The sequence below is a fragment of the Oncorhynchus mykiss genome, chromosome 19 (assembly GCF_057628025.1).
Source record: "Oncorhynchus mykiss isolate SJ-2025 chromosome 19, ASM5762802v1, whole genome shotgun sequence".
Lineage (NCBI taxonomy): Eukaryota > Metazoa > Chordata > Actinopteri > Salmoniformes > Salmonidae > Oncorhynchus > Oncorhynchus mykiss.
Genome location: NC_143040.1, coordinates 52,499,268 through 52,512,865, shown reverse-complemented (window position 1 = coordinate 52,512,865; position 13,598 = coordinate 52,499,268). Strand labels below are relative to the sequence as shown.

Genomic DNA, 13,598 nt, shown 5'->3' with positions numbered 1-13,598 from the left:
GCATTAAAAGCAGGACTTCACAGCCTATGTGATTGTTGGCAAAAAAAATCGGCTTTGGAAACAAGCATTTCTCAAAATAAAACTCCTATCCTTGCATGCACTCCTCTCTGCGTTTGCGTTACACGGTGCACAGATGTCAAAATTACCCGATGTGTTTCAGAAAATATCTGCAAAAAGTGCGCACAATGTAGTCGTTTCTCAACGCTCCAAATTTAGCGGCACAGCGCGTTGTTTCTGGGATATGTATGCTTTTCCATCCTTCACGAAAGAAATAGGATCCACCGATATCGACACAATTTCCCTGTATCCAACTGAAATTCAGTACTAGCCTCATAACCGTGGGAAAATCCTTCCAAACGCTGTGGTTGAGCGGTCCGTGCTATCCGGAGTCCTTGGGACGTCCATATCCCATTGAAGTTGACATTTAAATTGGTTAGGGGTAGGTAATGGTTATGGTTCTAGTTAAGGTTAGGGTTTAGGGTAAGGACATCCCAAGGATCTGTTTTGCACTGTCCGTGTTTGAGCTGTACTAGAAGGCCACTGGGTGGCGTCAGAGCACAATAAATCACAGGCTCACACTGTCAACGGATGCTCACAACACATAACATTCTCCATTTGAGCTGAAAGTACAGTATATTTGCATTATAAACATACGGTTTAGAAATATTATTGTAATGAAGTATATTATTGTGTAATGTGTGTAGCATATTCCACAGATAAGGGAGAGAAATGTAGATATTTTCAAATTTTATTTTGATGACTGATAGTAACTATAGTTTAGAGGTAAACAAAAGGAATGAACATGATATTTTCTTAAGTAATATCGAATACATGTTCACAATTTGTATAACATCAATGTAAGACGTGTGGAGGCATGAATCATACAGTATAGATAAGAGTACAGACCGTAAACATCTCTTTGAATACAGGCCAAGGACATCAGCCATTGAAAGAAGGCATCCTCCAAAATATGTATAAGATAGGTTCTGGAAAGATCTCTCTGAATGGAAAGTTTGAGAACATCAGCAATCATGTGTTTCTAGTGACTTGAATGCGAAGGACAATGTTTATTTTTAATTGGAAATGCTGAATGTGATCACTAAATTGATTGAAAAACGTCACTAGAATGACATGCTGATCCCAGTAAGATTATTTGAAAGGCAAAAAAGGTTTAGTTTTAATGGCACAACAGATAATGGTTGCATTTTAAAAAGGCATGTCTTTGTTTTGTACTTGTAGGATCAATGGCACCACATTGTGTTGAAAACAGTGCTGCCATTCCCCTAAAATTACATTTCAATGTCTGCTCCACAGGGCAGGATACATACACTTTATCTGGTACAGTGTAAAACACTTTTCTCATACATAAAGATATGTTTAAAAACATTTTAACAGAAATATATATAAATCTACATATTGCTAAACTGTAATGCTGGATTTTTTTTGTCAAACAAAAATATTGGTTGCACTATATGCATTATTTGAATGTAACAAAAAATTAATACATAGTACTAGATCTGTACAAAATATCCCAAACCTTTTCAACAAAGCCTTTACTCACATTCAGAGATGCATCAATGGGAATGTTCTTACATGGGATCTGAAGTCAATTGTGAATGTGTGGTTGAATGTAAGGAAAATTTGCCTCGGGATATTGTACGTGTCTTTTACTCTGACTAGTGGGAAAGTGCTAGTGGACCCTATACAAACATATTACATATCTATCATAGACCATCATATACATTTACAGCCTTTCCAAGCCCATACTCAATGCCCTTTTCTTCTTCAGTATACTTTTGTGCTGGTGACAGATTGAAGCAACATTGTAACAGCCTGTGAAGATGAGCTGGACCTTGTTTGATCCCAGTTCTTGCTCTTGAGACTGACTACCTTGCCACCTTTGGAACCTTTTAGCTTGGATGATGAGGACCAAGGACTGTTATGCAAGTCCAAGTGGTTTTTCAAGACCCAGAGAAACGCAGAAGACCAGTGGAAGGAGTGGTTGGTTCTTTTTCTAGGCCTCGCTGACCACCAAAGCATCCCAAATACAAGTAAAAAGTGGTTTCAAAGTGACTCCCTGTATAGCAATGTGATTATTATGTTACAATATGAATAACATGTGGCATGCAATCAGCTTCCTCCAGGTTTAGTTATCCAACTTCAAAAACGATTCACACTGTTTCCTCTCATCATTAGTAAAGTCTATTGGTCTGACAAATAAGACAATATAAATCATATGTGCCCTCTGAAATGGTTTTCATTGTAACTTTGCAGAGCCTTGTCATGTACATGAAATAAATAATTAACCCAAAAGATAAATGGAGGAGAAAAACAATGCATAAAATATGTACAGTGCCTTGCGAAAGTATTCGGCCCCCTTGAACTTTGCGACCTTTTGCCATATTTCAGGCTTCAAACATAAAGATGTAAAACTGTATTTTTTTGTGAAGAATCAACAACAAGTGGGACACAATCATGAAGTGGAACGACATTTATTGGATATTTCAAACTTTTTTAACAAATCAAAAACAGAAAAATTGGGCGTGCAAAATTATTCGGCCGCTTTACTTTCAGTGCAGCAAACTCTCCAGAAGTTCAGTGAGGATCTCTGAATGATCCAATGTTGACCTAAATGACTAATGATGATAAATACAATCCACCTGTGTGTAATCAAGTCTCCGTATAAATGCACCTGCACTGTGATAGTCTCAGAGGTCCATTAAAAGCGCAGAGAGCATCATGAAGAACAAGGAACACACCAGGCAGGTCCGAGATACTGTTGTGAAGAAGTTTAAAGCCGGATTTGGATACAAAAAGATTTCCCAAGCTTTAAACATCCCAAGGAGCACTGTGCAAGCGATAATATTGAAATGGAAGGAGTATCAGACCACTGCAAATCTACCAAGACCTGGCCGTCCCTCTAAACTTTCAGCTCATACAAGGAGAAGACTGATCAGAGATGCAGCCAAGAGGCCCATGATCACTCTGGATGAACTGCAGAGATCTACAGCTGAGGTGGGAGACTCTGTCCATAGGACAACAATCAGTCGTATATTGCACAAATCTGGCCTTTATGGAAGAGTGGCAAGAAGAAAGCCATTTCTTAAAGATATCCATAAAAAGTGTTGTTTATAGTTTGCCACAAGCCACCTGGGAGACACACCAAACATGTGGAAGAAGGTGCTCTGGTCAGATGAAACCAAAATGGAACTTTTTGGCAACAATGCAAAACGTTATGTTTGGCGTAAAAGCAACACAGCTCATCACCCTGAACACACCATACCCACTGTCAAACATGGTGGTGGCAGCATCATGGTTTGGGCCTGCTTTTCTTCAGCAGGGACAGGGAAGATGGTTAAAATTGATGGGAAGATGGATGGAGCCAAATACAGGACCATTCTGGAAGAAAACCTGATGGAGTCTGCAAAAGACCTGAGACTGGGACGGAGATTTGTCTTCCAACAAGACAATGATCCAAAACATAAAGCAAAATCTACAATGGAATGGTTCAAAAATAAACATATCCAGGTGTTAGAATGGCCAAGTCAAAGTCCAGACCTGAATCCAATCGAGAATCTGTGGAAAGAACTGAAAACTGCTGTTCACAAATGCTCTCCATCCAATCTCACTGAGCTCGAGCTGTTTTGCAAGGAGGAATGGGAAAACATTTCAGTCTCTCGATGTGCAAAACTGATAGAGACTTACCCCAAGCGACTTACAGCTGTAATCGCAGCAAAAGGTGGCGCTACAAAGTATTAACTTAAGGGGGCTGAATAATTTTGCACGCCCAATTTTTCAGTTTTTGATTTGTTAAAAAAGTTTGAAATATCCAATAAATGTCGTTCCACTTCATGATTGTGTCCCACTTGTTGTTGATTCTTCACAAAAAAAGACATTTTTACATCTTTATGTTTGAAGCCTGAAATATGGCAAAAGGTCGCAAAGTTCAAGGGGGGCGAATACTTTCGCAAGGCACTGTATGTATGCATAGCAAACTGTCTGGGGTCACTGAATAAAATCCCTTTAAGGCAAAATGCAAATGTTAAGAAATAGGATATCCCATGGAATACACTCACTGCATAGCTTCTGGTCCTCTGTGGAAATGTGAATGAGTATGTTTGTGTGGTAGAAAGAAAATATGAAAAAGCCAATGAGAGAATTGTATGTGTGTCGGTGTGTGTGTTTAGGGGATAAGCGTGGACGTTTCAGAGTTCTTGGAGGTTTAGTGCCAGGCCCTGTGAGAGGGCGGTGATGAGGGGTGGTGGAGGGAGGAGAGTAGAACCTCCCAACAGCTACACTCTCAGTTTCCAGCCACTCTCTCTGAGGCCAGACAATGGGACCTCTGGGATACATTCATGGGGCTTGGCGGAGGCCTGGAAGCCGGGCAGGCAGGTGCACTTGTACGACCCCTCAGTGTTGGTACAGGCCCCGTTCTTACACAGCGCCACGTTGTCACTGATGTCCTCACACTCGTTTATGTCTGCAGGAAAAGGAGACAGGCAGTGTTAAGAGAGTAGACCAATTTCACTGCATCTGTTCCCTCCACATGTCCTGTGTCAACAGTCCAGCGGAGTGGCCTGGTCAGTGTGGGTGGTAGGATGGGACCATAGTCACGTACAGCAGTTCTCTGGCGACAGAGGGGCCTAGAGGGAAGCCCGACTCTCAGTACTTATGAAAAATACATTCACACGTATCACTTAAGCACTTTTGTTCTCTCTTCCCACATGTTCACTCATTTCACCTCTCTGTCACACACCCATCTCTTTCTGCCCCCCTTCTCTGTATACGTGTTATGCAATTTTATCTGAAAGGCAGCAGCACAGTAATCATTTACACAGATCAAGCATGGCGTCGTATTGCGTGTTTGGGTTTGATGAAGACATGAACTCTTCTCTGGCCATACATACAGTACATCTGACAAGTCAGATGTTTTTGCTTACACTAAAATGCTATTACATTGTTGGCCTTCAAGTGGTTTCTATTTCCTAATCTGGCATGGGAGGTTTGGTGTCATTTCTCTGCAGTCAAACTCAAACCTCCTCTCTCTGTTGACCTAATTTCTGTGTGGGAAATGTTGGTGGTATCTATAATATGACACTTGGAAAGGAGAGCTTCGCTCCCACAAGTGTTTTCACAAATTAGAAGCACAGAGTGGGAATCCACTCCATTCGCCCTGTGTTGGCCTCGGGGCTGATGATTCTCTATGGGAATAGAGTCCTGGTCCATTCAGTAATCTCAGCACATCATTATGAGAGGGGTTTCACTTTCAAATTAAACAAACACAACACATTTCAAATGTGTAATATCCATGTATTACACGATGTGGCTGCGATTCAAGGCCTCTCGGCCTGTTGGCAGGGTGTGTCTATATATTCAGTCAGGAGAGTAAAGAACAATCCACTCGGAGTACTTTGATCAGTTTCCCATTGAAAATAACCAAAGCAAGATTGTAAATGTGAGTCTTTCATTGGGCTGAGCGATATTGCATGGTGAGTTACCTCATCAAGAGAGACTCGTCTCCAAAAGGCATAAACCCCGGGGGAGGCTTCTTCATTCTAAAGCAGGGTTTGATCTTAGCCCCACAACATACATCATTTTCAAAAGTGGGAAAATGGAACAGATCATTGAATAATTTGTTTCTAGGAATTCCAAAAAGCAATGATTTTTTACTTGAAACACAGAGGAGAATCTGAGACTGAATGTGGTTGGTTCATTATGAGACACTGGGAGAAGAACCTACCGATGCAGGCCATTTTGGTGAGGTCAAGCTCGTATCCATCAAAGCAGTCACAGGTGTAACCTTCCCTCACGCGCACACACCGGCCATTCTCACAGCCGTTCAGGATACCACACTCTTCTGCTCGCAGGCCTTCAAAGCCATCATAGTGGTCTGATTGCAAACAGAATATGAAATAATTAGGAGTCCCTACAGAGGTAGCATTTCACCATGCTTTAGCAATAATATGAATAAATGTGTCTTTAAAGAATATATATATTTCTAATAAGGTTACCATTGTTAGAGTCTACAGGGTGAGGCTGGAACTCTCTTGGCCGGTGGATGGGGACGCGTAGCGACGGTTCTCTGTCTCTCACTCGTGAGCCATAGTCGTTGGTATTGCCCTGGGTGTCCTCTGGGTTGTAGTAGGTACCCCCAGGCCCAGAGATGGGCACTCCTCCATAGTTGTCCCAGTAGGGGGGGACATAGGGCCCTTCAGGACCCTCGACACCAGGGCCGTACTCATTGCCTGGCCTCTCTCGTAGACTGTCAGAGCCCCTTCTCCTAGGCAGGTTACAAAGTAATGCGTAGTCATCTGATCCAACACACACACACACACACACACACACACACACACACACACGTCAGTGTTGCATTTAGACCGTTACAAACCATCACAGGTCACACAAATGATTTCAGCTACATAATAACTATGAATGACAACTACAGCTGCCATTTGTTATTTACCAGAGTCCCTACTTGGGCAGAAGGCACATTGTTCACTCCAGGCCACTCCATAGAGACAGCAGCACTCTGTGTAGGTGGTCCTCCATCCGATGAGGGGCTGGATACACACATACAATTCTATCATGTCCCGCCAGCAGATGTCCAGATGGATGTCCTCATCAGGCTCATCAATCTCTGTGGGGCAAGGGATGGAGGAGAGATGAGAGAGGGAAGGAAGGAAGAAGGGAAGAGAGTGATTTACAAAAGAGGAAAGGATGGAGTTGGAAGAAGTTTTACAAACTTTATGTTGTCAATGTTGAACAGATGAATCAATAATCTGTCTGGTAACCATTTCATCTGGATAAACTGAGATAGAGGATGTAGTTTATCTGTAAAAGTGTGCTGCTGCTGCTGTGTGAGTGTGTGTGAGAGAGAGAGTGAGTGTCTGAATCGCACCCTCGGTGGTGTTGACGCTGATGCAGTGGCGGCAGGTGGTGTCCAGGGCCAGAGGAGGACTGCAGAAGCAGTTGAAAGAGCCAGGGGTATTCACACACACCCCACAGACACACGCCTTCTCTGTCAGGCACTCGTCATAATCTGGAACACACACACATAAACACACGTCAACAACTGGGTCTAAAAGTTGAGATTTGGAGCAGGTTTGGTGGAACAGGGAAAAGCAGAGTGACAGCGAGGGGCCCTTACCCAAACACTCCAGCCGGATGTTGTCGTAGTAGAAGCCTGTACGGCAGAAGCAGGAGTACGAGGAGAAGATGTTAGAACAACGGCCATTCTTACAGATATCTGGCCCAAACATCTTACACTCATCCACATCTGGTGAGAGAGAGAGAGGAGAGATGGACAAACACAGAGAGAGAACAAGAGGGAGGAAAAGAGGGGTGAAGAATCAATACCTGTTCAAATAAAGTCACATACTACTATACACAAAATCACCTTTTCTTTCCTATTTCACCTCTGGAATCTGCCTTTGTGTAGGCCAAGGTGAATGTCTATAGAATCTATAGAATGTTTACTTTATGCATGTGCTGTAACAAGCTACACCACTGAAATCCTAACCACTACTGTAAAATGAGCATGGCACCTTGCTCGTGACAGCCTTCTCTATAAGAACATGCTGTGGGTGCAACACTTGTGCTTAATTAGCTGGGTATGCAGGTATCCCGTCACGGTGTAAAGGGCTAGCTTGAAAGAGAACCATAAATGAGGTGGGAAATTATGCCGGATGTTTTTAACAGCTGTCATGGGTGGAAACAAAAGGGGAGCTGAAACAGCCATTTTCTTTGTGTTGGTACAAAGTTATGGGAGAAGGAAAAACGGTGAAACCTCAGGTATACCGACTGTAAACAGAAGCCAGTGGCTTGAGGAGGCAACATGGGAGTAAAGTACCTTTGAAACTCTGCTGTTCCAGGCTGTGGGAGGAAACAGCATCGGGAAGAAGACCACTACCATGTGGACACAACTGGTTATACTCCTCTGAAGAAACAAACAAGAATGAATGGACAAACATACTGTAACACTGCATCATACATAGTGTATTGAGAAGGAGTAAGCATACAGTATGTGAAAAGTTGTATCTGAATCTGTCTTGGGAGTGTCACTCAGTCCCAAATCATACTGTCGTAAGCCTACCTCTCCCTGGGACAGGGCAGGGGTGGATCTCACAGTCGTCCCCCCAACCAGACCCCACCGTGCAGCAGCACTCCTGCTTGGTGGTGTTGCGAGACAGCACGTTGTCACAGAAGTTAGCATCGTTCAGGTTGTAGTAACACTCCTTCCTCTGCTCCTCCGTGGGTGAGGCTGGCTTAGGAGGATGAGGAGGAGCATCTTCATCTGTAGCAGCTGTGGGACAATCAGACCACTCATGAAGAGAAATAGATGCAGAGGGGAATAATTGGAGGGGATTTGCAGAATACATTGTGACTAGTTGAATTACTAGAGTAAAGACTACATCTATTACCACTAGATATCATATTTATTGCCATCATGATATCAGTGAGAATCAGTCAGTCTAATTAGCCCCATGTCTAACAGTATTAATGAGTGCCACTATTTCCCCTGGTCAAGAGAACCATGTCTTACAGTAGGGCAGGCAGGCAGTAGGCTGGAGTACCTTCAGCTGCTCATTTATCCACAGACATGCTCTCAGGCATTCACAGTTAAGCAGTGGGCATGGCCAAATGGAAACACTGGCATGGGAATCAACACACCGTTCATTCTGACATGATTGATTAGCACACGTCAAAAGTCAAATGTGGTCAAAGTACACAAGGCATACTTGGGGTTTAATACTGAACGAGAAGAAAAACATCCCGCCGAGAACATTGTGCTTATTAATGTAAATATGTCCCGTCTGTGTATTCATGCCCATGTCAAGCTAAAGACAAGCCAATGCCACAGACAAGGTAAGCTTGACCTTTATTTATGTAATCTGTTTACAGTGAACACTGTTAGTGTTTCTGAGAGAGATCTTTCCATGGCAGTTTTGCCAATAGCTATACCTTATCCTTGTATGTCTTCGGGGGAATTTGACAGGGGGAGATTTGACCATGAGGGAGAATTTGGAGTGAGTTGTTCTCTGAGCACAGCAAATCAATTCTGTAAAGGATAGTTGGAATAGTTTTTCTGCAATTTGTTCTTTCCTGCAATTTATTCCCCAGATGTGAAGACAGTGAAAATTCAATCCCCCAGCGATAGGACGAACCCTTAAGTCCCATAAGTCCCTGTGTGTGCTGTTACCCTGCGGGCGGCACTGGCTGGTGATGGGATCAAATTCCTCATTGTCGCTGGGGCAGATGCACAGGAAGCTGCCGTCCACGTTCTCACACAGGGCCTCTCCACACAGCGCTGTGCTCATCTCACACTCGTTCACGTCTCCACGGAATGGGAGAGAGGGGTTAAAGTCACACTGAGGTTCACACACGAATGCAAAGCATGTACACACAGACACAAGTGTGCATACAAACACACATACCACCATGTACAATGAATACAGTACGTACTGCACATTGGTACTGTATACAGTAACTGACCATGCTGACCAGTGGAGTGTATCATTTAACAGTTACTTACCTACACAGCCATGGGCCCCGGCATCACCAGGGGGGTTGGTGTAACCCCGGTCACACTGACAACGGTAGGAGCCGTCTGTGTTCTCACAGAAGCCATGGTCCCCACAGATGTTCTCATTCACACACTCATCGATATCTAAACAAGAGGGCACCCAAAGGTGAGCATAAAATAACACATTCCAATGTTTCTCTGCTACATGTGTATAACTGTACCATTTCACATGACTGGCTTGCTAATGAGAGTGTGTTGCAATACTAAAATAAACACTACTGCCGCTAAAACTTGCAATAGCAATCACCATCATCATAACATGTCAAATGAATACAGGGGGAGAATGGGATCGTTTACAGCTTTGTGGGGGACACAGATCAATTGATTGAATCCATTCTGCTGACTCCGATGGCTATCAATGAGCCCAGTGAAACGTCTGTAAGGGCTGCCACTCAGCATGGCTACATTGTATTAAAGTAGAGCCAGCATCTGGAAGCCTTTAGGATCTAAGGGTTCCTCTGCTGGGGTCTATGGAGTGAGAAGTGACCTGTTGCTTACTTTCTGGCCCAGTGAGGTCTTGGATTATGTAACAACATGGGACTGGCTTACAGACATAGAGGGGCCTGCACATCCACATAAGTTACTTCAGAGACATTTTGTCAAACCGGCTACGGGTAACTAACATTTGAATGAATGCACATTTAGTGCAACAACTCTGACAGGCCCGCATTGTTTCCTAAATTTCCCTATTTTTTAATTTGACATCTTACTTTTGTAATTCCAAAAATGTGTCCCATGCAAGAAATCTAAACAGGGGAGCTGATCTGGACTCATTCAGAATATTTTCTGCGTGCAAAAGGATGGAGCGGACCAGACCTGGCAACTGTGTGCAGCTGCTTGCATGCACAGCCATATATCATAAAGCATGTTTAACGAAGCCAGAGGAAAGACCTTGTTATGTGTACATTGAATGTGTGAGCAGAGGAATGTATGGACCTTAACACTGGATCATATAACACTAGTGCTAACAGCTCTGATTCCCAACCACCCTCTGTTTTAAGGGAACATTTGTTAGCAATTTCTCACATACATCATTTCGTATTTCTTGGCGTACATTGCACAGCGCAGAGGCCAAAGACAGATACTCTTAGAGAGGCCAGACTGATTATAATTGTTTAAAAAAACAAATATATGGTTTGATCACTGGTCAATGTTAACCTGTTTGTGCACTGGCCAAGTCACCAGGTTATGTGACACACAACCATTATTATGTTCCTACAACACTTCTCTATGTTATCACATGTGCCCCCCCCCCCCCCCCCCCCCCAGCACTACACAGCTGATTCAAATAACCATCTCATCATCAAGCATGGATTATTTGAGTCAGCTGTGTAGTGATAGGGCAAAAACCAAAACGTGCACCCAGGGGGGGCCCCGGCACCGGGTTTGGGAAACCCTGCCCTAGAGATCACACAAAGGTAAAACGTACACAAAAGCCACATTCATAAAAATGAATTTTTTTTGGAAGGGCACCTTTGTTGAGGAATTTGAGGGAAGTCTGCCAACATCTCCATTGATAGAGGCCACATGCTGTGTGTGTTATTTTCTAATTAGAATCAAAACGCCTGACTCAGCAAAAGCTAATGGTTTACAGGGCATTTACAGTAGTGGGGAAATGGAGAAGTATCTGGTACTGTATTCTTTTCACTATATGTCACAACGTTAGGGGCATGACATAATGCCAGGTACAGTAGGTAGTAAAGTATACATTACCTTCAGGGCATCTAGTAGCCCAGTGTGTCTTATTAAACATGCTAACGCATCAATTGGGAGCAAATGAAAATACAGTGGCTACATAAGTCAGCAAGTTTGTAGAGGAAAAAAATAAATGACATTCACATATTGTCTATCAGATTTTTATTCTGTCTCCTAGCTCTCATAAATGCTGCATCATTCGAGGAATGAGGAGAGTCAGCCAGAGCGACTGCATTAAGCAATCTATTCAGCAGGGACGGAGAGGGCTTGGCTTGGGCCCTGCTCTACTATTACATTACAGAGGAGTGCATTCTGGGAGGCCTGACCCACTGTCCAGGGGGCAGGGAGAGGCAAAGCCATCCAGAAGATGGTGCTAATAGTGATGTCAGCCAAATGACTCTGACATGATGAAGACAAAAGTTGACATTGGGACATAAATAAGAGCCACCAAAATCCAAACTTTGTGTTTACAAACCTATTGGATGTGGCAATTATCAAAAACATGTAGCCGTTTCCCCATTAAAATGTTTACTTTTGGACTTTGGGGCCTTGCTACAGACTTGTAGTAAGATGAGGTGTATACTGTAACACTGAAGAACATTTTGGCATATGTGAAGAACTTAAGTGGGGTTTTGGATGGTCAGCGTAAGTAATGCAGCCAGCTGGGAGGTCTCTCAGGAAGGTCATCTAAGCACTCAGCTGCTACATGAAATAATCAGTGTCTGCCTCAAGGTTTTCATCCATCTGAAACATGGAAACAATGTTCCCATTTTTACATGTAGTGGGGTGCATGATGCTATCAAATCATAATCTCGGGGACCAAGGGAAATGTCTGGGCCAAATTTATTTAAAAGTCTTTCCATGGCCATGTCTTTGACTTGGATCCTTCGAAACGCTTGGACTAACAGACCTACTAAACTCTTTAATTAAGACTGACTGTCCAGCCAGAGAGTGAGCATGTTAATAAAATACCTGAGGCCAAATGGCCTATGGGAAATGCATACTCTAACAATACAGGCTATCTAGGGCCATCTTCTCCATTACACCCCCCCCCCCCCCCCCCCCTTCCTAATGGTCTGACCCAGGAGCCCCTTCCTGAGTGTGGATCAACCCGGCTTGGTAATGGTGCAGGCTAGATCAGGTGAGCAGGTTAAGTGGGGGTCTCTGTGCCGTGTTGTAATGTGGAGCACATGGTGGGCCTGTGAGGCTAGCTGACTGCTGGCTCACCCTTCACACGTCTCCCCTACTCCTGGTTCCCTGGTTAAACCCTGGCCTGATTGAACCCATATGCAGGCCAGGGTTATTTGATGCGTAGGATTGGTCGGGGATGAGGAGGGATATTTATTTCCCCTGTTTCATCCGTTGTTTCATTCCCGACCCCGCCAGACCTGGGTCACCTCCTGGGTTAAACCCTGTTTAATAAACTGCGTATGCACGCCCATTGCCCTACATCTAGACCACAGTGACCACAGCGGGCTAAATGTCTTTTGAAACGCGTCACATTTCCATACATTAGTCAGTGTGGGAGGTAGGAGACAGTGTGACCACAAACCATTTCCAGCCCTCTATGCCTTATTAAAGACAAGCCGTAGCCACACAAAATTGATAGCCACAACGCCGAACTACAGCTGGAAAGACAGGATCTAAATGAGATGCAGGTTTCTTTTCCAACACATTGACAATCACACACTGCTTTTCTCATACAGTACTCACCCGTGTTGGGATAAGTTGGATATTACTCTTTACATTTAACAAAACTAACACGTTACTTTACAATATTATTCTGTGTGGAAAGTAACATGTTATATTACCAGTTATATTACTTTGGGTTACTTTCATTAAAACATCTCACTGTTTGACTGTCAGAGGGAGCAAGGTAAGCCCTACCAAAAATAGGTTGCTTACTCATGTTTGATCACTAGTTTCCCCTTTCATCTGTTGCACGGCTTTCCTGTGGAAGTCTACAAGTGCTACACTATATATATTGGCTGCTTAATTAGCCATATATACTTTAAGCCAAGCATCTGTACAGATTTCCTATCTTTTCATTAAAAATCTTTCTCTTGAGCAGCCAGTTCTGGTTATAGATCGCAAGTACACGGACCCATAGAGATGTATAGAGGGCACACTTGCAACTAGAAGGGAAAGCCCTCTATGGACTTTGCTATCACCGAAAACATCAATGGCAACGATCAGAGATGCGCCCTCTATACATTTCTATGGACAGCAGCTGTCATGACTAGGGCTGCCTATGTATGCCAGTTAGGCTCTACAGCAGTTGTAAAGCGTATTAATGTGCTTCATTTTAGGAAAGTTAATA

The 13,598-nt window shown here is 43.4% G+C and overlaps 1 protein-coding gene across 1 annotated transcript in view; it reads right to left on the bottom strand.

Moving 5' to 3' along the window:
• Window positions 1-732: 732 nt before the first annotated feature.
• LOC110497931 (latent-transforming growth factor beta-binding protein 2) overlaps window positions 733-13,598 on the bottom strand; it is a 157,810-nt gene continuing 144,944 nt past the window's right edge. The window contains exons 31-40 of the mRNA XM_036954882.2: window positions 9,533-9,667; window positions 9,200-9,334; window positions 8,093-8,302; window positions 7,850-7,936; window positions 7,148-7,276; window positions 6,899-7,039; window positions 6,464-6,637; window positions 6,012-6,311; window positions 5,741-5,890; window positions 733-4,480 (exon numbers count right to left, since the gene is read on the bottom strand). Of these exons, the coding sequence (XP_036810777.2) occupies window positions 4,293-4,480; window positions 5,741-5,890; window positions 6,012-6,311; window positions 6,464-6,637; window positions 6,899-7,039; window positions 7,148-7,276; window positions 7,850-7,936; window positions 8,093-8,302; window positions 9,200-9,334; window positions 9,533-9,667 (1,649 nt within the window). The 3' untranslated portion in view covers window positions 733-4,292. The remainder of the gene's footprint in view (window positions 4,481-5,740; window positions 5,891-6,011; window positions 6,312-6,463; window positions 6,638-6,898; window positions 7,040-7,147; window positions 7,277-7,849; window positions 7,937-8,092; window positions 8,303-9,199; window positions 9,335-9,532; window positions 9,668-13,598) is intronic.